The sequence below is a fragment of the Triturus cristatus genome, chromosome 7, assembly GCF_964204655.1.
Source record: "Triturus cristatus chromosome 7, aTriCri1.1, whole genome shotgun sequence".
In the NCBI taxonomy this organism is placed as follows: Eukaryota; Metazoa; Chordata; class Amphibia; order Caudata; family Salamandridae; genus Triturus; species Triturus cristatus.
The window spans coordinates 319,304,595-319,331,596 of record NC_140590.1 but is presented as its reverse complement, the minus strand read 5'-3'; the positions used below and the strand labels follow the sequence as shown (position 1 = coordinate 319,331,596).

The window sequence follows — 27,002 nt, the reverse complement described above, 5'->3', positions numbered from 1 at the left end:
ACTTAACCCCCTACGAGGTCGTCTTCGGGCAGCCCATGAACCTTTGGACTGCACCAAAACCAACATCCATCCACGACGTCCCGGACGTCCTCATGTCTGACTATTTGTATAACCTAACTAAAACGTTGTCTGTTATCCATCAGCAGGTGCTGCACGCCATTCCCGATGTTTCCAGGGGCCCCGGACACGACATCCAACCCGGTGACTTCGTCTTAGTGTGTAACTTCCAGCGCACCAAGAGTCTGGAGCCCCGGTGGACGGGCCCCCTGCAAGTCCTGATCACCACCCGAACAGCTCTTCGAGTGGAGGGGAAACGCAATTGGCTGCATGCACACCACTGCAAGAAGGTATCACCGACCCTGACAACCACGGACAACATCACCGCCCAAGAAGAACTTCTGGACAAAGACCGACCATCCCTGAGCCGCTGCCCAGATACAGAGACACTCGAGTTAGTAAGATATCCTGATCCCACCGTGCCATCCAAGGAAGGGTATAACTTACGACGAAAGGAGAGAACTTCGGCTAAGCAGACCACAGGCTAAGTGGAAATCTCAGAGCGGTAGCCTAGTCACCTCAAAGGCCACCAGGAGAGAAACTAAGCGAAGTCTGTGGTTCTGCCCGCTACCGAGTCTCTTGAAGGTGATGGAAGCGCCCGACATGAAGATGATGGAAGCAACCGGACGTCCGAAGATCCACTACAAAAACCCAAAGACTGACCGAATGCACAGCTTAAAGACTATCGCACTTTTCATTACCCTTCTCTTTTGCCTTCTCCTCGTGGTCACCTTCTGGATCATGGAGGAGGGCACACCCGCTCATAAGCTATTGCTGACCACCGTTCAACCTACCAACATGAAAGAACACCATCTGATCTCACTTTCACCCCAACTCCGAGAAAGGCGTAAGGAGTTCTGGAATAACTCTTTTGTGCAGTTGCTCCACCAACACAATCTTGCTGCCAACGCCACTAATTGCTGGATCTGTGGATTGCTACCACATGCCACTGGACACTCTATCCCTTTCATCCCTTCACCTTTTTCTGTCCATGGTTCCTGCCTCGCCTGGCTAATCCTCCTGCAAGAAAGCTACAAGGACAATGCCACTTCCGGCAGAACCATGTCACACTTCTACCATGGGTTCTGGCTGAACAAAACTGGAAGAACTTCTGCCCTCTTCTGCCCTCTGAGATCGAACACTTCCTTTCACATGGACATCCCTGCCAAAGAACGAGTTGAAATGCAAGTGTTCAACAACCCAGCCAGACCCACCTTCTCTTACCTCCGGAAACGGACGGCCGCCACCCTAACAGTGGCCCTGTCCGTCATCAACATCACTGGATTTGTGTGCCTCGAAGGCCTGGGGGCGCAGCTGGTGGGCCACAGCTCCTGCCTCATCACCCGAACATTGGACTCAGTTGACCCACCCTCCTTTGTTGCCTCCCCGAATATGTACTTCGTCTGTGGTACTAAGGCCTACACCTGGCTTCCGAAAGGTTGGGGAGGCACCTGCTACATCGCCTTTGTCCTTCCTCCGACATATGTGGCTCCAGCAAACCATCACCGACAGAAGCGGGCCAAAGACATTGTGCAAGCCGACTCCGCCGGAGCACAGTTCATGGACGCAGTGAAAGGCCTTGTTCCACTCTGGGGTCCAATGGCAAACAGCCGTGCCATCCGCCACTTAACCCAGGCAGTCGAGACGGCGATGAACATTACAGCTGGCGCCCTCGCCAACAACACCGCTGAGCTTCAGGCCGTCCGCCTGGTGGCTCTTCAGAACCGCCTCGTTCTAGATGTGGTTCTGGCTGATCGTGGAGGAGCATGCCGCATCATTGGGTCCAGCTGTTGTACCTACGTACCGGATAACTCACCCTCAGTCTACAAAGCAATTGAACACCTCCACAGACTGTCCACAGAGGTCTTTCAAGAGCAAGAAGAATGGTCACTGGGGAGTTGGTTTTGGGACACTATTAAAAGTTGGGGATGGAGGCTGTTTTCATTTATCCTCATACCAATTGTGATACTATGTGGATGTTGCTTGGGGATTCCGTGTCTGCCACCTTTATGTTCGCTTTTTATGAACTGCATCTGCCCTAAGACTTTGGACTTTGAAACAGAGCGAATGAAAGCTCTGTATGAGGTGGAAGTTCGGGGTATTATGGGGATAGATCCGAACTAGGCAAGCTGGCGAGATATGTTAAAAGGGAGGACTGTGGAAATTTAGCTTGCAAACTGAACATTATCTGCGCCATCTTGCCTCTCCCCAGCGCCACGCACAGCGAATGCACGGCCGCCATTTTAGGCACCCCACTCTCTCCCCGCTCATTCTCGATCGCCAGCGCTTTCCCCTGGCGCTGCGAACATCCCCCGCGCGCCGGCCACCCCCGCTCTCTCATACACGGGCCATAAACCCTCTCCTTCAGCGCGACCCTGCTACGGAACCACATCCGACCGACATCCCATACATGGTCATGCCGCTCCTTTGATAACCCCCTTCCTCTGCACCCCATTGTCCGAACTGGTCCCAGGCCATCACCTAGCCCTGCGGATGCAGTTTATTGCCCCTACTGTAAGGGAAACACCCCACATCAAAGGGATTACAGTGGATCAAAGCCCCTACCCCCTGAGACCCGGCCGGTCGCACACACCCCCGGGAATTGGCGGAATTCCCTGCTGCGCGATAGCCATCTCCTACTGCGGGTAGGGTGGGAACTTCTACTGTAACTATGTGTGGGATCGGATCTGAGCCGGGGCTTCAGGGGATGTTCTCTCATGCATCAAGGGAATCTCAAGAATGTACTATGTGTAATAAAGCAATAAACCGGTGTATAAGAGACCAGGTCTCAGAGATGCAGTTAGAGCACCTCGTGACGATACCTTGCTGTCTGATCTGATGTGTTCTGCTCCGACGGAATAAAACTTTGTTTCCTGCCTTCCAGTCTCCGGCGCCTGCCTCTTTCATTGGTAAATTATCGAGTGGTATGAGAGGCGATTACCGCCGGGCAAATACTTGAAAGGTTATCGACTGAAACTGCCGCTACCATTTAACACTTGTGAATATCCCCCTCAATGAGATGAAACATAAATATTCTGTTATCGAACAAGAACTTTTAGCTTATGTGTGTGGGCCGCAAATCACTTGAGACGCATCTTGTGGAGGAATAGATTTACTATTCATGCTGATCATAAATCTTTAATACCTATTTTATCTCCAAGAAGTAAAAGACATTCCACGGCTTGCATAGCAGCACTGCTCCAAACTGTATGAATACAATTTTGATATAGCTTTGTCCCTGTTCACGAAAATCAAGAAGATTGTTTATCTAGACTGCCATGTCAAAAGGAAGAGGGTAATGAGTGTGACGTTGATGAGTGTGATGTAGTAGACGATGTTGGCAATTTGTGTGGCTGTGGGTGAAGAAGTGGATGATGAAACTCTATGGACTACTGACTATGACAAGGATAGTGAACTGAAACATGTAAAAAAATACACAGTCGAAGGGTGGCCCAAAAGTAAATATTTTATTGGATCATTTTATTCATTTTCACAGGTGGCATCTGAATTGTCTGATACAGAGTTATTATTGTATTCCTGGAATGGATGCCGAAGCAGACTGTAGTTGCTCAGTGTGAAGTGTGTAGGGCTGCTGACAAAAACTGTAAAACTTGTGTACCTCCCATGCAAATCACCCAGTGGCCAGTGCATGACAAAATGTGGGTTTGGACACAGTAAGGTCCATTTAAGAATCTGCACTGTAAATTAGAATTTGCTAACAGGGGCTCCTAGATGAACTGCTTCCCTACACTATAAGAAATTCTTTAGAACTGAATGTGCTAAAAACTAAAACAATAACCTTTGGAAAGCAAAAGAGGCCACGCGGAGGGTGGTACTTCAATAATGCAAAACTTGAATCAACACCTTACTATAAATATCTGGGAATCTTTCTCGACCGCAGACGTTCATTCATCAAGCAAAAAGAAACATAAAGGAACAAAGCCTTGTCATTAGAGGCCGCCGCTGCGAAACTGTCAATACAGCTACTTGGCCCAAACCTAACCCCTATGCTGAAAGTGATGAAGGCGAAGATAACCAACTCTCTGTCGTATGGGCATGAGATCATGAAGGGCACAAGTACTTTACTAAACAAATTAACAACCAACATTTTTAAATGTGCTTTTCGTCTGCCAAAATCAGCTTCGCCAGCCCAAGTTCGACTCGAACTGAGCCTACTGGACCATCATGGCGTAGAGGCTCACGCGTTTCTAAAGTTTTGCAACAGACTGCGCCACGCCCGGGAGGGTTCCATGGAGGCCAGGCTTTGGCAGGAAATATTGAAATCTCAGACCAGCCAGAAGTATCGGCAGCACCTGAATCACATCTTATAATTACTAGGAGTCAAGGAACTCTGGGGAACAAACCCCTCTCGGCTGGTGCTAAAGGTTGCCATCAAGAAGAGCGTCAGACTGTGGTCTTTTCATTCAGACAGGGAAACACTGTCAAAAAGAAAACACGCTTGGGCAGTAATTTTCAAATTTAAACCAGGCGTTGAGTCGCCCTACTTATCAAGCACATTTGCACTTTACAGGAAACAAATATTTTTAGCTCTGAGGATGGGGGACTGGCCATTTTTAACTAACTTTCCCGAATGGCGCCGCTCAGGCATGTGCGGCTTTCACTCCGAAGCAATGGAACACATAGTTTGTGTATGCCCCGCTATACTTATAGACAGACGGTTACTATTGCGTGAAGAATGGATCAGGCTAGGAGTTTGATCGTGCCACCAGGCCATAATAGCTGCCCTAAACCCAGACAACACCAAGCTGAATATTGGGCTTACCAAATTTGTCACCAAAGCGTCAAAACTGTTGGGAGATATTAGCGCTGCCAAATCTCCCTTACCCTAGCAGGGCGGCATTCAGTCTGCCGGCTCAACAACAGAACCCTGTACTGCCAATAATAGTCGATCTGACCTTGGCTTCCCAGCTGAACACTATTTGCACACAATGCATTTGAAGGTTTTAAGCAATTTAAAAGCTCTGAATTTTTTATTCAGTGGTATTTTCTTTGAATGAATCGATTGTGTTTCCTAAGCTGAATATTACCTACTTACAATGCTATTGAGGGTATTTACTCAGCGGTCATTTTTATAAATGAATCGAACGTGTTTTTAAATTGTAATGCTTTTTTTTATCAAACAATAAAGTTTTATAAACAATATAATTTGCTATCATACTGATAGACTCCCTGGCCTGGAGTGATGTTTGCTGAAAATGTGACAACAAGTGTGATGTGGCACTTGACCTTCTTATGGAAGTGTTCAGCAGGGAATCTTTTCCAGAAAAACTGATTACAGAAAACGGAGTGCAAGTTTTATTACATGAAATGGCCTAATCAACACACACACACACATAACACAGAACATATAAAAAACAGCTTTGTATGACCCACCCTGTAATGGATTAGTGGAACGGTTCAATAAGTATGTGAAGGATTGGGTTCATTTGGCCATGGTTGGAAATATCCCATTTGCCAGAGCTGCTCGTGAAAGGTTGTGGTCATGCAGGATTACCCCGCGCTCTGTCACAAGGGTTTCTCCTTTTGTATTAATGAAAAGGAGAACTTGCCTCTTCTATTTGTCCCTGGTGGTACAAGTCCAAATTCGTGTCTGACATCATAAGGCATGACCTTGACCATGTCAAAAGGAAAGGGGTTACTAAATAGAGGAATTCAAGGAAAAGGTATGAGAGACCAAGCAAACCTTTTCCTTGTAGTGTAACTATTGGTGACTGGGTAAGAATAAGATGGGGCAAACACATGAGTAAAGGAGAGAGTACATTTTCAAAACCAGTCAAAGTGGTAACAATAAACAAGGGAAGTGCCATGGCCCAAGATGGTCAATGCTGCAGCTTCAGCAGATTGTCAAATGTTGTAATGACTTTGCGAACACGTTTTCTCAAATATGTGAGAGTGACATACACCACAGCCAGGAGAGTGAACAGAGTGTTATTTATGGTGAACGGTCTCGTGATTGGCACACCAGGTATGTTGCCCTACCTGGTTGAAATGCCAGTGCTGTTGATCCGCGCATGGGAGATACTATGGCAAACCCCCTAGTCCCAACGATGACCACAGCCGTGAAGTAAGCCTAAATATTGAATCTGTGGTCTATAGACTAAAGTGGTTGCCAGAAATAGAATTCCCTCTAGAAAAGTGATGTATGATGATTAAGGGTGTACTTTCTATTTTTGTTTAAAAGAAGGGCGATTTGTTACAAATACTGCATATTGTAGTAAATGCTGCGTTATGTCCTACACTATTGTTCTCCCTTTTTTCCCTTTCCCTCCCCTTCTTTCCATCCTTCTTTGGTTAGGCTTCACCACGTGCCTGGAATGTTGAAGGGCTTAACGTTCTATGTTTGACAGTTAGATTATTCTGAGAGGGTGTGGAAGAGAGACGACACACAAATAAAGAGTTCTTCCACACACCCTTTGTCTTCTTGGATTTCTTCTTCCTCCTCTGTTACAGCAGGTTCTTGTAGCACAGTAGGCCTACTCTCTTTAGGTTGTGGCTTCCAACGCATATTTTTATTGCAAAGTACTGTCATGTCTGGCACGGCTCAATATGGATACCGGGAATACTGGGTTTGTGGGTAGACTGCCATTGGTAAAGAGAGTCTAAGCAAAGCTCCAGAGGGCGCATTTGCAGAATGGCAATGCAATGAGGGTCAACACACTTACAAAGCAAGATACAGCTGGAACCCCTATAGGAAGGAATGAGTGACAGGGAGCGACAATGATAACAAGCATTGGCATAGCCAAATAGGTCTCGCCTTTGGGACCTTATAAGTGTTTAGCTAGAGATATTGACTTTGCCTGTGTCTTTAAGCTGTGCTGTCAGAAGTCTGCATCATGCTGAAAAGTTATAATAAAGAAGTGTCAAAAGCATTTTAGTTACCTTGATTATGACCAAGAAAGCATTATGTACAACTGAATGACCATATTAAAAAAGTATTAACAATAAATAATGTCTTGAGGTTGTTTTTTGTCCTGTCAATGCTGGCAACTTCTATCTGCCTGTCCCAGTGGTGGAATGTCTACATTTAAAAAGTTCGTGATCGGGTGATCAGGCAAAAACATGTCACACAATGTACGGGCAACCTTTACATTTGTACGTGACACTAAGATGAGTAGACGAGCCTTCTCAGGGTAATGCCAACACCGAGTTAAAGGTAATGCAGTGGAAAAGGATGAGTGAGACACATTTGTGGCTATTCACAAACATCCGGCCTGCTTTTCCAGCACTTACCTGCACTTCTACGGGTATACCTTTACAATCCAGGCAAGAGTAATGATATTCAATACTGCCACAAGGTGGCAGCAGGAAGGGAAAACATTTAAATAAGACTACTCTATGAAGAGAAAAGGGAATACAAATGTGAAATATATTTTACTAATTACGGACATAGAACGTTTACAATTAGAACACTGCATAAGCGTGCAAAGTGAATTTTAGTTTTCTCACAATAGTCACTAGTGTGTGCATCAAATCATCACAAGTGATTAAAAAGGCAGCCTCACCATATTATTCCATGTCAGGGGCCTTTACCGAATAAGCAATGCATTCTGGGAGTGAGATGCACCTTTCTTGACTTGTTACACAAAGTGTTCTGCACCTGACAGCCAGTTAATCCAAGGAGTTAAACGCTCACTGCTGACATCGGCGTATCATGAGTTCCAGTCTTGGCAAGACACTCTCAGCCTTCCAAGGATGGCAAACCCAGAGTTAGTTATAGTTACGAATCAGCAACCCACAGCTGAACGGCCCGCTACCCTTGGCTGAACCCTCGTGCGTTGAATACCATGAAGTCTGAAATAACCTGAGATTTGTGCACGAGGTGGAAGACTGTCTGCTGCTGTGCGATTAGCAGCTTGTGAACAGTGAGAGCTAATTACACAGAATGTCAGAAAAAGAAGCCTGTAACTAGAAATCAATTTTTTTCAAGCCATAAAAAGTCGCTCTCATAATTCTGTTTTTATAACATACTTTGAAAAAGCTCGGCGCTGCAGTTGGATTTGTGTTTATGCATTCTTGCAATGTTTTCTAAGCTGTCCATACCTGACCTCTGCAGTGGCCTAGCAGCCTACTTTCACTTCAAAGACTTCAAGACTACCAAAATACCATAACTGGACATGTACAAAACATGCATTCATATACAGCGGAGTTTGACGCTGAGGAGCATGGCAGCATCGTGTTATAGCTCCTTTGCAGCCAGCAGGCTACCTGTGAATAACTGGACCGGAGAATGGTTCAAAATAACAGTAGAAGTAAAATCAGGAGTCAGAAGCATGCGCAGAGGTCCTCACACGCCAAGGCATTGTTATGAAGAAGACTGTGCGTAATGTCCCGCCACCCACTGCGTCTGTGTATGTTTGGAAGCATTTGGAAGCATTACTTAAGTAATATTACACTAGCAAAACACAACGCTCCGCTTAATGCTCAACACACACATGCTTTTCGCGATGAGTACAAACTTGTACTTCAGTAATTGTCAGTGGTTCTTGCAGCTGACTCAGCAGCACTAAGCACAGTATATATTCATTTTAACATGCAACACAAAAGTTTTGGCAAGGAATTTCGAAATGGTTGAAGGAGGTATAATATGCATTTGTGTGACAATATTGATTTGTCAACCTCTCCTATACAGTTTATAAAGTTTTATATAGCGCGAACAGGATCCTAGAGGGTATCAGAGTGCTTTGCATTACACCGTTCAGAAACGTTAGATGGTTGAGGGGTAATATACAATCAATCAATCAATCAGGAACATTTGTAGAGCGCGCTACTCACCCGTGAGGGTCTCAAGGCGCTGGGAGGGGGGTAGGGGGGGGGGCGCTACTGCTCGAAAAGCCAGGTCAATAATCGACATTCAATACAAAAAGAGGTAGACAGTGGTAGATAGGATTATGTTGCTAACAGTAACGTATGATTTAAAGTCTTGGGATGTGAATTTGTTAATTAGATGCATTTTTACTTCTTTTTTGAAGGAGGCTCATGTCTGGGCTTCGAGTTGTATGCAGGATAGATAGACTTGCATCGCCTAATTGCTAATTTAGGAGGTTGCGGTGGACGTTTCGTGCACGTCACCTGGCGCAGGGCTGACAGAGCAACTCTGGTGATTGGTGACTTTATCAGGGACAGGAGGAAGAGTTAAGTGGTTGCCTTGAGTCCCGGACAGGCCTGCTACACAAGGTGTCCTGGCTGCAGACTGCGCACGGCTCTTGTCTGTTCCTCCCGCTGCTCTGCAGCAGAGGCCTGCAAATCTCCAGTCCTTTGTAGCATCGTCTGCAGAGAAAAGAGGCGATTTTACAATCTGCCGTTTTGTAGAGTTCAGTGATGGTAGAAGGGAGGAAGGGTTTCTAGATCACCGATAAGGGATACTACTGTTTGTTTGTGTAGGAGTTTTATAAAGCGCTGCTCGGCGCCTGTGTATCTTAGGCGCTCTGATTAATGTTCATATATAATTCAAAACACTTCAATGACATTTACGTTTAAACCCGAAATTCAAAAGTTAAAAAAAATAATCTTTTAAGGTTTTGAATCGAGCTTTGTTATCTGCTGCTCCCCTTATGACCTTCGCAAATGCTGTCACAAATAGCGTCATAGGAACCTCCCTGACGGTATTCCATGCATGGCTGGCCTTCCATTGCAGGGGAGCTGTTCCACCCATGAGTGGACTCTTAGAACTCACAAGCGTGCTGTCTGAGACCCATGATCGCTTTTTGCTTCGTCGACACACCGTAATACCACAAGGCCTGCAGCAGCCATGTAACCTCCACATATTGTGATGCGCATGTACACTTCAAGCATGCCTCAGACCCAACAGTGAATACTTTGCGTTTGTACTTCGAGATGATTGTGGTCTTAAAACACACACATGTGATGCCAACGTAACTTAACCGCATAATCTTACACCAGTGGGCCTGCCACATACTCCGGAACGTCCATTGTCTTTGTGCACTTATGTTTTCCGTGGTCTCTTACAAGCACACACCCGCCCCTCCCCCTTACACGGTGGCGACAAGCCACTGACTTCTATTAAGGTCTAATTTACTGTTCGATCTCCAAGTTTACTTGGATCAGCACAAAAGTTATCAAATTAGAGCAAAATAAATGTTCCTGCCTTTAAGCACAAGTCGTCATCCACTCGAATATCTGGAGTTTCTTCGTCCCACTAGTAGAACCTGTAATTTGGTATCCGACTCTGACCTGAAGGCGAATCCAAGCCATTCTCGCTCAGATTGAAGCCAGTATCAAGCACAGGACTTCGTTGTAAGTTCTCGCTTATAACCTTTGTGAGAGGGCCCTGTCCCATCAGGACTGCGAGACCCCCATGGAAAAACAGCAAAGCTTTTCGAACTGGTCACATTGTGTCATTTTTTTTTTTCTGCATCTTTTATATAGCGCGAACTCGACCCGAAGGGATTGGAGCACTGTACATGAGCACCGTATTTACATTACATATTCAGGCACGGGGAGATAAAGTGATTTGCCCAGAATCACAGGATGTGGACGCGACCCCGAGGCTCGAACCCTGGTTTCCTGCACCAAAGTCGGCAGCGCAGCCGGGAGCGTTCCGGCCCAGGCAGAAGACCAATTAATAGTGATTTTCATGCTAATGGAACCTCAGTCCTTGCGAGGTAGGTAAAAAGTGGGTCATAAATATACCCAATATTTACAGTGCCTAGAAAGCGTAGTAGTGTCCTGTTAAGCGGTAAACAAAACCCCGCTATTATAAGTAGCAGCGAATGAGTAATTATGTGGTCTCAAACGGCTACGGTAAGGACGTACGCTCTCCTCGGCGGTTCAAAAAACATATGTTTAAGACGTGCCGAAAAGCTACGCGCGCAAAGCAAACACAGTTAAAACTATGGTATTTTTTTAGCGTCTCTTTTCTAACCTGGACCTGGCGATAGCGGCGGACGTCGGGTCTTGATATAAAGTCACCGTGAAGACAAATTTAAACCTGATTATATTTTTTTGTCGGTGAGGCGAAGCCCCTATGTTCTTATGCTCTAATCCACGACTCGGTGAAGGAGAGGGAAGCAGACAATAGCACTACCACTGGAGCCAGAATTGAAAGTCTGTGCCGGAGCCTAGTGCGCCCCGCAAAGTACGTCAGGCGAGGTGCCGTGGAGGGGAGGGGTCCACTGGTGGGGGGGGGACTCGACACCCAGTGGTTAAGGAATTGGCTCGCAGCCAGCGGAGCAGAATTTCCCAATACGTGTTACATGAAACAGAATGAACAAGCATTGGCGGCGCAAAACGCGATGGGGGCGGGGAGAATGAACAAGCATTGGACGCGCGAGACGCGAGGGTGGGTGGGTGGGGGAGAGAAGCGGAAGTTCTGATAAACTGGTGTGAAATAGCAGCAGGGAAGGGGGCGGAGAGGGGCTACGAGGGAGAGCGACGTAAAGTCATATGGCTGCTTTGCGTGCGTGCACGCCTCGTGCACTGTAGCTCTATGCCAGGGGAAGCACTTTTAAAACCCACTTACAAAATGTCTCAAAGAGACAGCTTTCGCTGTCTCAGCGAGACCTAAAAAGAGGGGAGATCACCAGGGGTGAAAGATTAACCAGTGATGTCCGGAAATTCCTCTGACATATTGCCCCATGAGCCATCCTATTGTAAAATCAATGCAATTGGTTTCTACTAGAGCCTTACAACATGAAAAGTAGAAGCTCCAGTATTGTTTTGACCTAATTTATTTGTGGGTATTGGGAGGAATGTAATTATGAGAAATTGTGTGGCCCAAACTCTGAAAGCACCTGGATGCTGTGAGCTGGAGAAGAGGAACCTGTACCTTCTGTTGAGAGGAATACAACCATCCCCATGACCAGGAAGTCCAGATAAAGGGTAAGCTGACTGAAGTCAACATGGAGGATGTCTCAAGAAACTGAGCCACCTAGAAACCACGAGGTACTTCCAATCTAGCTAGCCAAAAGAATCTCCCAGAAGCAATCGAGTGACCACATGTCAAGGACATGTGGAGAATCATTCAAGGATGGAGAATGGGGAAGTCCACCCCCAGTACAGTCCTGGACCCCAGAGCAGCCAGTATCTCGCTTCTCCCTGGGTCTTGAGTAATACTCATTTGCCACCACCTGGAGAAAGCCATGTCTACTCATCGTGCTACCCTCAACCCTTGGAAAGCCATATGCACAAAGGCAGTAACATGGTATCGGATAGCAATAGCACCTGAAGATCTGGAGCACCAGTGATAACTGAGGCACCAACCATGAATACTGTTCCCTAAGTATTTGCCACTCCAGGACTCATTCAAAAATACTCAGATAGCCAGTGTGAGAACCTGTCACCGGTGAGCAGTGGAGGTAGCTGGCACTATTAGGTAGTGTGAGGACCTGACACTGGTCAATAGAATGAGGAGGCTGCCCTGCTGAGATGGACTGCAGGTCACTCCCAGGTGCTGCTAATTCAGAACCTCTCAGGAACACTTCAACAGGAAGTTGAATACAGTTCCTAAAAGTAATGTTGTTCGCTGTTGGTGCTGTACAAGAAAGAAACTCGCAGACAATCATGTTTGGTTTGAGCCACACTTCAACTAAATATAAAAAGAGCCCCCTTTAAATCAAAATGTGTAAGGTTTTATGGATTCTGGAGGCCATCTCTGTGTTTGTGAGACTAACATCCCTTGAGAATTGTCTCTGTTACCCGTATAGGGCATACATCCATTGTGGCACAGCCGCCTTTTCAACAACAGAGTGGCTTATTACCCACTCGAAAAGCCTTTTGAGTGTGCTGTGTTTGTCATTTCGGATACAAATCAATAGATTTAGCAACAAAGTCTGTGCAATTCCTGGGGGCTGAAATTCTGATTCTCTTGCACAATAATGTATGGCAGTGCAGTGAAGCCACCATAGTTCATGTAAGGCATTCTAACAAGTTCATTCAACATTGTTTTAAATCCCATACTCTGATATACATGAACCAGGACTTCAGGAATGAATACTGTTTAACAAAAGGTAAACTCGCATAAGAGATCCACATTCAATGTTACAAACAGTGGGTTACATCAGTACTCATGGTGACCTACCAGTGGTCAGGAATCCCGAAGAAGTTGTTGAAGAACGACTGGTTGTTTTCACTGGACTGGTGGTAGTGAAAGAAATAGTACTCATGGTTGAGTTAGTAGCGGTGTATGCCATGGTACTTGTGCCTTTTAGCAGTGGCGTGGTAGAAGGGATTGTGAATGGAGTGACAGTAAAGGTGGTGCTGGATGACAAAGGAGTACTTGTGGAAGGAGTAATACTTAAAGTGGGTACAATGGCTCTTGTAGGTGTGGTACTTGAGTGAGGAATGAGACTTGCTGTAGGTGAAACGGTTGTGTAATGAGTAGTAGTTGTGGCAATTGTGTCCAGTGTGACCCTTGTGGAGTTTATATATAGAGTGTTTGGGGAAGTTGGGGTACTAGAAGTGAATGTGTAAGGAATGGCATCAGATGTGGTTGCGTATATCGGGCTGCTTGTTGTGGGTCTGTAAGAAGGTGTAATTGTGAAGGTTGTGTAAGAAGTAGTTATTTTGTGAGTTGTGACATTAATGGTAGATGTCTGGAAACTGTTTTTTGTGCTTGTTGTGTCACTGACCACGCCTGTAGAAAATGTATTAGTTGTGTGAAGAATGGGAGTGGTGATTGTATCAGGAGAGGAACCTGTGATGATGGTGACAGGAGTGATGCTTGTGATGGCTGTTTCTGGAGACTCACTTGTGATGTTTGAGCCAGGAGTGCCATTTGTAACAATTGTGCTATTTGTGGCACTAGTGATGATTGTTTCAGGCATGGTAGTTGTGTCTGGAGAGGTGCTTGTGGTGACTGTTCGAAGAGCATCACTTGTAATGATTGAGTCAGGAGTGGCACTTGAAACAAGAGTGCCACGTGTGATAGCTGTGTCACTAGTGGCACTTGTGATCATTGTGTTAGAAGTGGCACTTTTGCTTACTGTGTCCAGTGCGTTAATTGTGATTGTGTTAGGCATGTAATTTGCAGTACTCGTGTCTGGAATGCTACTTTGGCTGCCTGTGTCTGGAATAGAACTCGTGACAACGGTGCCTGGAGCAGTACTTATGGAAATCGTTCCAGAAGAGGTACTTGTGTCAATTGTGCCAGGTGTGGAACTTGCTGTAATTTTGTCAGGAGTGGAGTTTGTAGTGGTTATTTCTAATGTGCCACTTGGGATGACTGAGGTAGGAATGGCACTTGTGACAATTGTGGCATTAAAATCACTTGTGATGGTTACATCGGAAGGAGCAGTTGTGCCAGGAGTCGTGTGTGTGGTCATAGTTTCAAGAGAACTTGAGACAATTGTGCCATTAGTGGTACTTGTTACAAGAGTGCTGTTAGTGAAAATTGTGTCACTAGTAGAACTTGTGATGGTTGATCCATGAATTGCACTTGTAACCACTGTATGCTGAGCAGAAGTTATGATAGTTGCACCAGAAGTCACAGTTGTGGCAGGAGTGATACGTGTGGTGGATTTTCCATGAGCGCCACTTGTAATGATTGAGTCAGGAGTGTCACTTGAAACAAGAGTGCCACTTGTGACAGCTGTGTCACTAGTGGCACTTGTGATCATGGAGTTAGGAGTAGCACTTGTGCTTACTGTGTCAAGTGCGGTAATTGTGATTGTGTTAGGCATGTAATTTGCAGTACTCGTGTCTGGAATGCTACTTTGGCTGCTTGTGTCTGGAATAGAACTCGTGACAACGGTGCCTGGAGCAGTACTTATGGAAATCGTTCCAGAAGAGGCACTTGTGTCAATTGTGCCAGGTGTGGAACTTGCTGTAATTTTGTCAGGAGTGGAGTTTGTAGTGGTTATTGCTAATGTGCCACTTGGGATGACTGAGGTAGGAATGGCACTTGTGACAATTGTGGCATTAAAAGCACTTGTGATGGTTACATCGGAAGGAGCAGTTGTGCCAGGAGTCGTGTGTGTGGTCATAGTTTCAAGAGAACTTGAGACAATTGTGCCATTAGTGGTACTTGTGACAAGAGTGCTGTTAGTGAAAATTGTGTCACTAGTAGAACTTGTGATGGTTGATCCATGAATTGCACTTGTAACCACTGTATGCTGAGCAGAAGTTATGATGGTTGCACCAGAAGTCACAGTTGTGGCAGGAGTGATACGTGTGGTGGATTTTCCATGAGCACCACTTGTAATGATTGAGTCAGGAGTGTCACTTGAAACAAGAGTGCCACTTGTGACAGCTGTGTCAATAGTGGCACTTGTGATCATGGAGTTAGGAGTAGAACTTGTGCTTACTGTGTCAAGTGCAGTAATTGTGATTGTGTTAGGCATGTCATTTGCAGTACTCGTGTCTGGAATGCTACTTTGGCTACTTGTGTCTGGAATAGAACTCGTGACAACGGTGACTGGAGCAGTACTTATGGAAATCGTTCCAGAAGAGGCACTTGTGTCAATTGTGCCAGGTGTGGAACTTGCTGTAATTTTGTCAGGAGTGGAGTTTGTAGTGGTTATTTCTAATGTGCCACTTGGGATGACTGAGGTAGGAATGGCACTTGTGACAATTGTGGCATTAAAAGCACTTGTGATGGTTACATCGGAAGGAGCAGTTGTGCCAGGAGTCGTGTGTGTGGTCATAGTTTCAAGAGAACTTGAGACAATTGTGCCATTAGTGGTACTTGTGACAAGAGTGCTGTTAGTGAAAATAGTGTCACTAGTAGAACTTGTGATGGTTGATCCATGAATTGCACTTGTAACCACTGTATGCTGAGCAGAAGTTATGATGGTTGCACCAGAAGTCACAGTTGTGGCAGGAGTGATACGTGTGGTGGATTTTCCATAAGTGCCACTTGTAATGATTGAGTCAGGAGTGGCACTTGAAGCAAGAGTGCCACTTGTGACAGCTGTGTCACTAGTGGCACTTGTGATCATTGAGTTAGGAGTGGCACTTGTGCTTACTGTGTCAAGTGCGGTAATTGTGATTGTGTTTGGCATGTTATTTGCAGTACTCGTGTCTGGAATGCTACTTTGGCTGCTTATGTCTGGAATAGAACTCGTGACAACGGTGCCTGAAGCAGTACTTATGGAAATCGTTCCAGAAGAGGCACTTGTGTCAATTGTGCCAGGTGTGGAACTTGCTGTAATTTTGTCAGGAGTGGAGTTTGTAGTGGTTATTGCTAATGTGCCACTTGGGATGACTGAGGTAGGAATGGCACTTGTGACAATTGTGGCATTAAAAGCACTTGTGATGGTTACATCGGAAGGAGCAGTTGTGCCAGGAGTAGTGTGTGTGGTCATAGTTTCAAGAGAACTTGAGACAATTGTGCCATTAGTGGTACTTGTGACAAGAGTGCTGTTAGTGAAAATTGTGTCACTAGTAGAACTTGTGATGGTTGATCCATGAATTGCACTTGTAACCACTGTATGCTGAGCAGAAGTTATGATGGTTGCACCAGAAGTCACAGTTGTGGCAGGAGTGATACGTGTAGAACTAGTGATGATTGAGCCTGGAATGGCACTTGTGAGCACTGTGTTATCACTAGCTGTGATGAGTGCGTTAGATGTGGCAGTTGTGTCAGGCGTTTTGTGCGAGGTGGTTGTTCCAAGAGAGCTACTGCTAATGAGTGAGATGGGAGAGTCAGAAGTGGTGTTTGTTACAAGAGCGATACTTGTGACAACTGTGTCATTTGTGGTACTAGTGAAGATAGCAACAGCAGCGGCAGTTGTGTCCGTGGGGGTTGCCCCAAGAGTGACACTTGTGATAAGTGCATCAGGGGTGGCACTTTTGGGACTTGTGTTAGTCCTGTCATCTGTGGTGGCTATTTCCGGAGAGCCACTAGTGATGGATGAACCAGGAACTGTGCTTGTGCCAACTGTGTCATTAATGGGACTTGTGTTGATTGCGGTAGAAGAGGCTGTTGTCTCAGGAGTGGACTGTGTGGTGGTTGTTCCAAGAGTGCCACTTGTAATAAGTGAGTAAGAAGTGACACTTGTGGCTTGAGTGCCATTTGTGGGAATTGTGTCATTAGTGGAATGTGTGATGGTTGTGCCTAGACCAGCACTAGTGTATATTGAATCAGGTGTATTGGTATTGGTGACTGTATCAGGAGTCATACTTGATGAGACTGTCTCTGAAAATGTGCCTATAGTAGTTGTTTGTAGAGTGCCACTTGTGATGGTTGATAGAGGAATGGCACTTGTAACCACTGTATGCTGAGCAGAAGTTATGATGGTTGCACCGGAAGTCACACTTGTGTCAGGAGTGATACGTGTGATGGATGTTCCAAGAGTGCCACTTGTAATCATTGAGTCAGGAGAGGGATCTGAGACAAGAGTGCCGCTTGTAATAATTGTGGTATTAGTGGCACTTGTGAGAAGGGTGCCATTTGTGAATATTGTGTCAATAGTGGCACTTGTGAGGACTGAGCGAGGAATTTCACTTGTGACTACTGTGTCATTAATGAGGTTAGTGTTGATTGCATCAGAGGTGGCAGTTGTGCCAGGAGTGGTGTGTGTGACGGTTGTTCCAGGAGTGCCACTTGTAATAAGTGAGTAAGAAGTGGCACTTGTTAGAAGAGTGTCATTAGTGACAACCGTATCATTAGTGGAACGTGTGATGAATGTGCCCAGAGCAGCACTTGTGTTCATTGCATCAGGTGTGGCTCTTGTGGTGATTGTGTTGGTCCTATCAATTACAGTAGGTTTGCCTGTAGTGCGACTTGGGAGGCTTGTATCTGGAATAGCACCTGAAGTGGTGGTTAGGCCTGGCATGGAACCTGGGGTGACTGTGCCAGGGGGCACACCTGTGATGAATGTGTGAGGACTAACAATGGTTCTTTTTTCAGGAGTGACACTAGTGGTGGTTGTATCAGGGGGGGCACTGTTTGTCACGGTACCAGAGGTACTATTGTTGATTTCGTTAGGAAAGCTGCCTGTGGGGATTGAAGCAGCAAACGCAATTGTGGGAATTCGTTGATGAGAGGATGCGTCATGTAAGTTAGTTAAAGCAGCTGAGGGAAGAGAGGCCGTTGTGAAGAAGGCACTGCTTGTGCTGCTGAGACCTGTGGGAAGAAAACAAGCAGGAATCATTATTTTAGGGTAATTAGAGAAACACACCTCTTTGCTTAAAATATGTCACTTTCCAACTTTCGTGTTCCAACTGCTTATGGCTTTTCAAACATGCCTCATAACAGAGCAACCATGTGTCTTTGGTATTCCACCCTCTATCCCTGCATCTCACCCCTCCATCATAGTATTCCAACACACCACTAAAAACAGAGAGAGAAGAGTTTGATGGGAGCTAGATCAGCCCCCTACACATCTCTTCCATACAAAAAAAAGATATATTCCACCAGAAGAGTATTTTACAACTGGTGTAAGCCATTCCACCATAGCCAGTTTCAGGGGACAGAACAATTGTTTTGGAACCTAAATGTTCTCCCCCAGTTTGTGACATGCTTCAATCCTTGGGCCTAGTCCACACCCAAACAGGGAATCGTTGTGGGTGAGATCAACATTTCTAGGAGTGTTTGAAAGAAGGCGGGTGGGATCCAAAGAATGGTGTGAGTTAACATTATCTGGGAGAGCCCTCCAGATTTAATTTAGTAGGTGCGTCTCTGATAAGAATAGAAGGGAGAACTTGTGTGATGCACTGGAATTTTATTGTTCCAGCGTTTTCTCAAAACGAGTCCACATCTGTCAGACAACTCACGGGTCTCTTCGGGTCCATGGCTTTCTTCAGGACTCGGATCCCTGTCAAGGATGCGTCCTACCTATTCTAATTCAGTGCCACAAACAGTCCCGGTGGAGTCACACAGAACACATGCAAGCCAACACGCCTCCTATCATCAACAATTCCTTTTGAGCTGACGGTAGGAGAGAAAACAGAATCTATTTGGGGCTTGGGCCTCCAATTTCAAGCTCAAATGACGTTGTGCTCACAACAAATCCACTCCCTGTAAAACACACGAGTCTGTTGCATATAAATTGCCGCTTGGCAGTAAATGTCGCATCTTCACTCACCCTTATGAAGGATGAACATTGTCCCAAGTGTCACAGAAGAAAGCACTAACCTGTAATCAAAGCCTGGCATGCTGGAACACGAGGACAGATATGAGATAGCACGCATTTAACCTACCTCTGCCAACGAGAGCCCCCCATTTCTAACACCAGGTTATTGAATTGATGTGGAAACCCCTGAGGGGCGGTGATATCCAGCGGATGCCCAATAGGGCAGAGCGCCGCTGGGCTTTAAGATGTGATCGCATCCCTAAAGGGCCAAACACGCGAGAGGAATGCAGGTCCATAGCCTGCCACACTCTGTATGCACTGTAGGCACGTCTGCGTTATTAATGATGTTGTACATAAAGTTCCGTCATTATTATGGCATGCCTCATACTGACACTACGGAGATGTATGAACATGCGATATCCGAGTCTTCTATATAACTACTGCCATTGCCATACCAGTCAGGTTTAGCAGAACACAAAATCAGAAACTAACCGTGGCCGGTCACATACACTTTTCTCTTCTAATTTTGGCGCGCGGCCCTTTTGTTTAAAGGCACATACCTTGCAGTTATAAATTTTCCTTCAGAAATGAGCACATATTTGAAAACCTCCACAGCAATGACAGTGAGGCTTCTTGTAGACTTTGCAATAGCTCTCATGCCCTGAGGGCAAGTGCACATCTGTCCAGTGCCCGGGGCCCATCTCGCTTTCTCCGGCCAGTTGTTTAGTTGGCCTTCCCTGCTCCACTGATCGGGGTAAGTGCCGCGGCTGATAAGGATCAAATGCCCTTTTGGTCTAAGTTTGACCTCAAAGAGGTCTGTTGACGCGCACCGCAGAGTTTTAATCTACCCCGACGCAAGGCTTGCTTGAGTTCTCGCGCAGGTAAAACGCTCGGGATGCGAAAATGCAGGCATGCTTTCCCTGCTACTATTGTGCATAGTTTTAAACACATTATTTTGCTGTTGATATTTCCCAAATAGCTCGAATAATTCAAGCATCTTGAACTCGGAGCTGGCCTGTTTAATCGTGTATAGGTCTCTGGCAGGGCTTTAAATGGGCCGGGTCCTGCCGGTGCTCAGCACCGTCAGTTTTTAGAAGCAGGTGCTGAGACGTGTCCCTATCGAACTCTCTATTTTTACCCTCAGGGTGGAAAAAAACTTGACTCTGTAATAGTACCGTCAGTCACTGCTTTTGATGTAACTTTAAAGAAACTCGTTTTTCAGTTTTATACAGCGCACACTTGGAACACTTTATATGAGCACCAGTTACATCACACAATGACATATTCATGTGTTGAATCACAGGAGGTTGACCCGACGTGACACTTCAACCTGCTTTTGCAGCTCGAAAGTCGGCAGCTCTAGCCTTACCCCACAACCTTGCGCACAAGAACAGAATCTTTTTCAAATTTATATACATCGATCGAAGTCATTGTAGTTGCTTATTTATCTTATGCAATTTACAAACATTGACAAAGACAATAATCCTGGCTTTTTGTAAGTATAATGTTACTTGTTTTATGGATGAAGGGACAGAAGCAGCAAAATACCTGTGGGGCAGCACACTATGCTAAGTGCAGATTTTTAGGTTAAGTGTTTTGAGCCACGCCCTTGATTACATCGGCCACACCCCCCAGTTTTTTCATCCCACTTAAAGCCTGGTCTCTCTGATGCTAAATTGAAATCCATGTGCAAACAAGTTTGCTGGTTGGTGAGTCATTCACTATCCATTTCAATTGGTTGTTGATTAACTTAGTAGGAATCCCCCTTTTTAATAAATTGATTTATTCTCATGTATTAACTTGTAGGGATCCTAGTTATGCATCATTTCCCATGTGGGAGTCCTCATCTGGTATATGTTTGATACAGAAGACTCAAGTAGGTTTATGCACTACTTTTTGTTTTATTACAAGTGGTTTAAATTGATTCACCCTTGGTGATGGTTTCTTTGACTAAGTAACACTTATAGTGAGTAAAACATGCACAACACTTGGAATTTTGTCTTGTGCTATGCCCCCATTGATTTATTCAGTTTTTCTGTTTTTTGGTACCCACCCAAATTAGTTTTATTTAAATTTCAGATTCAATTGATTGGTTGCTCTTAACCTTTCCCTTAACCTGATGATGACCTCATGAATTGAATAAGTCGAAACGCCGTCTGCGCCTTCCTTTGGCATAAACAAACAAGCATTTGCAATGCAATAGGTCTCGCATTTACACGTGTTTGAGCTATTGGCATTGAAGATTACAATGCCTTTTATTAATGTGTTGGTTTTTTAAACAAATAAATAAAAGGCATTGTCATTTACAATGCCAATAGCATAAACTCTCGCAAATGCGAAACCTATCATTTGCGAGAGTGTATAATAAAAGGCATTGTAATCTACAATGTTAATAGCTCAAACTCGCATTGCAAATGCTTGTTTATATTACGTTTGAATCCTTGCATTCACTAAGTGTAAATTATCGTTATCAGCGGATCACCCCAGTACCTACTTAAATAGGCGCCATTATACTCGAGAGGCGAGATGTCTGTGAAATATTTCGCCGTGGGCTGGCCCTTCCTGGTAGAGCAGAGAATAGAGCTGTCTGGACGGGAGTTGTAAGCTGCTTTCCACCAAAATTCATTATTGGGCATGGCAGGCAGGGAGGCAGCAAAATATAAGCAGTAACGACACTGTGCTATGGACATTTTATGTCACTGGAAGCAGAAAGCGCCCAGTCGACACGGACAAGGACTCGTGGCCCTGTTCCAGATTCACTGGACATTACCACGTACCAGTGATCATTCAGGAAAAGGCACGGCTTTGTTGCAATCAGAACTAGGCAAAGTTGTAGCTCTCTCGCACCTTTTAGCAGCTCCTGTTACACACGCTGCTGCTGCCTTGGTGCTGAAAGTTAAACACCAGAATGGCACTATCCCTTTAACTGAACTACCTTTGAATTAGCTGGGGGTGGCGCAGAGCTCCAGGGCCCCGAGGCAAACAAATGTCTGTGAATGCGAAAGGGCTGGGTTAGCGACAAACAGCTGACTACTCGGGTGAAAGATAAGAGCACACATGGCGTCAGGCAGTGGGAGGCCTCCTTTGTTAATTAGTGGTTAGTGGTGGTTGCAGAAGTTGCAGGCAGGTAAACAAGTGCAAAGAAAGTTCTCCTCATTGTTAGCCATACCCAGGGCTTTAAGACAATTTGGCCACTGCCATCTTGCTTTAGTAGCCGAAACTTCCCATGTCAATAGAGTTGAGGGAATTGTTGTAGGCAGAAGTGATGCAGCAAGCAACACTCGGGTGAATTGTGCATGCTACTTCTCTGTCACCATCATGAAAGTATGTCCCTGTTGTCATCAGAGAAGACACGTGCTGGGCGCGTTTGCAGCCTCCCATTGCAACAAAACACCTACATCCATCCTCCCATCTAGTCATTCTCTGTTCATCCACGTACCACTCACCCATCCAAAAATCCAACCATTTACCAACCATGGTTGTGTGTTTGCGTGAGCCCATCTCTGTGTTGTCTGACGGTATGAGTTTTGTGTGTGTGTTTACGCTTTTAGTTATATTTTCTGTGTGCGCGTGGGAGTCTGTATATGCAATATCTGTTCACGCATCCAAGCACATCAAACTACATCATAAGCCATTGCAACATAATAGAACAAATTAGTTAGACAGCTAACATAATCCATGCCTGTTGGCTTTGACAATGCTTGTGCTTTATAACGTTATTCGCTTCACTGCGCCAGGGAGACATAATCACATTCACACGTAGTTAAAGTGCCTGCTCATCATTCAGTGTAACTTCTCATGGAAACAAACGTGGGAAAGCAGAAAATATTGCACAGGAAGGAGGCAGGGCAAACAAGTGTTAACAAATATTTAGCAAGAAGGTGTCCCAGATTTCAGAGGCAGCCTGACCCCATTTGGGAGGAAGGCGCCAGCCTTTATCTGAGACAAGCAGGCAGGAATGGGCTCGGTGGGGGGTAACAGCCCACCTACCAGGCTCGGCTGGGCTTTATTTGTACGCAAAAGATGTCAAGGAAGAATGCCGCCGCAACATGAAAGAGTTGGCAAAAGCCCATCTGCTGTGTTGAAACGGCGGAAAACAAATCTGTGTGCAGAGAGCATGATGGGACTTCGAGGTTAGCACAATTTCGTGGTGGGCTAAAAATATATTTACAAAATCTTAGCGAGACAGCACAGCACGCACTGACAAACTCGAGAGTTTTTACTTTTTTCATAGTGAATAGACCATTTAAGCTGATCCGGTTTTCTTTCGTTCATTTTGGGCTTTTCTTTAAATGACATTTTCTTTTATTTGTTTACTTTGAGGGAGTGCCTCGAGCGGCAGCAATGCACTACCCTTAGAACAAGGAGGAGTGAAAAAGAAAGGCAGTGCATGAAGGAAAACCAATGCGAACCCCATAGTTGCTTAATGAATTGCGCGCCTGTCTCATGTCTCTGTGGGTTTGAAATGGATGTCAAGAAGGCAGATCAAGGGGGGCGTGGCTTGGCGCCCGAAGGAGATGGCGGCGTTCGGCTAGGAGCTCCGTCCACACCAGGGTCTACCGGCGGTTCGCGCCTCAATTTCCACCAACAAAGGGCAGTCTTCCCTGTCGGAACATGCCAGGATCATTTTTAATCCTTTTTTGGCGCTGAGGCACAGTTATTTTAGGACTTACAGCCCATTTTATTTTCGGTCGCGGCTCGTTCTCGGCCGCGGCCGCCATCTTGTTTACTCTCGCCTGTGATCGCCTCAGCAGCGCGCCTTATCGCGCATGGATCCCCTGGACGCCTCACGCTTTTATTACTGTCCCCAGCACCTCCTGAAGCACAGATGTGGATAACCTGCACTCTAAGGTGACTTTTCTCTTCTCTCTTCAACTATGATTATTTTCGCTGCCTTTTTCAGCTGACTGGAATTTTCAATTTTCCTCATATACGGCGGCCATCTTTATGACTCTAGCCTCCAACATTTTTGACTCCAATTCTGTGGCCTGGCATTTTCCTTCCTTTTTTAATTTGCTCCCTGGTCCTTTTTCAGCTGGGCAATAAGATATTTTTTCTTTTTTTGACCTCACGGTCCATTAGCGTGCTGATGGCGCATTGCTCCAGTCAAGTTCAAAAACGTAGTTATATTAAGAATTCCAAATTATTCACGGCACTGGCTCATTTGGAAGCTTCTCAGTCTCTATCTTCAACCGAGATGACATCAACTGCGGACATCTCCTCACAGCCTTCGGCAAAAGTGAACTCTAAGAGGTTAAAGAAAGACCCGCCTTCGCCTCCTAAGTCCTCCTCGCCCATCTCAATGGAGCTAATCCTCGAAGAGATACGGGCCCTGCGCCCTTACATGGAGGAGACGAATGCTAAATTGCAGATTCTCACTGACAATTGGGCTTCGATGGACGAAAGAGTGTCGTTGGTGGAGCGCGACGTTTCCTCTCTTCAGGAATCCGCGTCCAAGATCTACCACATGCACACGCAGATTTCCTCTCTTCAGAAGCAGGTGGAGGACCTTGAAAATCGCAACAGACGTAACAATCTCCGTCTTTATGGCTTGGTGGAGGGTTGTGAAGGAAATGATCCCATCAGTTTTTTCAAGTCCTTTCTCCCGAAGCTTCTTCACCTACCTGAAGACACTTCACTGAATATCCAACGTGCCCACAGGCTTGGTCGAGCTTCCTCCTCTCCTTCCACGTCAACGAAGCCTAGAGGTGTAATAATGTACTTTCTAGAGTACACAGACTTACTGAAAGTCCTCTTAGCCGCCAAAGCCTCTCCTCGCCTCACATGGTCAGGCTCCACTTTGTTCTTTGCGCAGGATTATGCCAGGACCACTGCAAATCGTCGCAAGGCCTTCCTAGATATGAGACCTGACCTTCGCTCCATTGGTGCCAGATATGGACTTTTTCATCCTTGTCTATTTAAGGTCACTCATAATAATAAGACTACGACATATGAAGATCCTGCACGACTTCGAAGTTTCCTGAACTCCTGTGGTCAACCTGACATGGAGATAGCTGGTCCCTCTTCCCACCCACCATGACTTGTTTTTGTAGTTGCAATTTGACTCTCTAATTTGTTCTGCTTTAATCCCTTCATTTTTTTGCAGGTTCTTCAGATTGTATGACTTCTAGTTAAGATTATATTTTTCATTTTTTCGTCTGATAATGTTGTTCTGGCTCCTCAGTTGGTCATATGTTTGTTTTTTATCTTTGTTGTATTCGAGTTTCTAACCATGTTCTTTTTCTCCCCTCACAGATCATTGTTTTGCGTTCCGTTGTGTTATCTCTGGTTGGACGTCTCCCTCACCCCGAATGCCTTGCCTCTCCCAGTTGGCCCTACCTCCCTCCCCTCATCTCCACGTGTGTTTCCGCTTGTCCCCAGTTCCTGATTGTATTTTTCCCCTGCTACCCCTCGTAAGTACCCTTTATTCCTTATTTATCATGTTTTGCTATGTTCTATATCTTCTTATCTTACCTCTTCCCTCGTTGCTTTCAGATTTATTGGTGTCGTTACCTTTTCCTTGGCTCTCCTCCACTTCTCTTTCGTCATTCCTTCTTCTCCCCATTGCATACTGGCTCTCTTGCTCGTATTCATCTCCCTTTACCTATTTGATTCTCCCTTGGACCTTATTTACCACTATTTTTCAGAATTACTGTATCTTCTTACCATTCTTTCTATTTTCTTGGCTCTCTCCTATATTTATGGCTTCACTGGTTCCTCTCTCATTTTTTCTTCTTTCCTTATTCCATCACGTCAGTTCTCACCTCATTCTTTTTCTTTCTTGTGCCCCTGCTCGCCGCGAGGCATTTCCTTGTTGTCCTACTCTCCAATTGGCCCACTTTTTGATTAATCCTTAATATCAGTTCGAATTATATCCTGGAATGTTAAAGGTCTGCATTCTCCTATCAAGAGACAAAAAATTCTCTCTCATTTAGCCAAATTAAATGTAGATATTGCCTTCTTACAAGAAACCCATCTGTCTGATGATGAAGCTGCTAAACTTAAGAGAGGTTGGGTGGGTGCTGTATTTTCATCTCCGGGTGATGGTAAGAGAAATGGTGTGGTTGTACTGGTTCGCAAATCTCTTGCTCATTTGCTCTTAGCTTCTGAATCAGACCCTGAAGGTAGATGGTTGTACGTCAAACTCTCCTCAAAAGGCGTCCCTCTCTCCCTCCTTAATATCTACGCCCCTACTGGTGGTGATCAGGTTTTTTGGCGCGCAATGGCCTCTCGTATCACTGAATATATTGATGATAATTTTGTTTTAGCAGGTGATTGTAACCTACCCCTTGATCCTTTTTTAGACAGAAACTCCAAGGCACCTTTTATCCCTAATAAATCTCACAAGCTTTTCGCTCAAGCGATATCCCAACATAAACTCATTGATGCCTGGCGTCTCTGCAATCCTACCTCTAAAGAATTCACCTTCTATTCCCCGACTCACCATTCCCAGTCACGTATTGATTATATTTTCCTCTCCCACCATGTGTCCCAATCCCTCACCCACGCTGACATAGGCCCCATCTTATTTTCTGATCATGCCCCCGTTTCGATAAACATTGACATTTTACCCAAGTCCACTGGACCAAAGAGATGGCGCTTCAACAACACCTTACTCCTCGATCCCAAATTCTCCGCCTCCTTTGTAGACTTCACCACAGAATTTTTCACCATTAATGACACACCCACTATGCCTATCCACGTTGTCTGGGACGCCTATAAAGCAGCAGCCAGAGGTTTTATTATCAGCTTTGTAGCTACTAAACGCAAGAATGCTCGTAAACGCACCAGTGACCTCCTTTGTACGATTAAAAAGTTAGAGCATTCCTTCTATACATCCCACTCGCAAGAAAGTCTGACTGCTCTCATTGCTGCTAAGATGCAATATAACAAACAATCCACTGAGGATGCTTCATTGTATTTGTTAAAATCCAGTTCTAAATTCTATGGAGG

At 45.4% G+C, this 27,002-nt stretch overlaps 1 protein-coding gene across 6 annotated transcripts in view; it reads right to left on the bottom strand.

Moving 5' to 3' along the window:
• The window catches only part of LOC146809562 (uncharacterized), a 299,611-nt gene that overhangs the window by 123,342 nt on the left and 149,267 nt on the right, over nt 1-27,002 (bottom strand). For all 6 annotated transcript variants that reach the window (XM_085616392.1, XM_085616393.1, XM_085616395.1 and 3 more), the window contains exon 3: nt 13,115-18,100. In XM_085616392.1, coding sequence (XP_085472518.1) covers nt 13,115-18,100 — 4,986 coding nt within the window. The remainder of the gene's footprint in view (nt 1-13,114; nt 18,101-27,002) is intronic.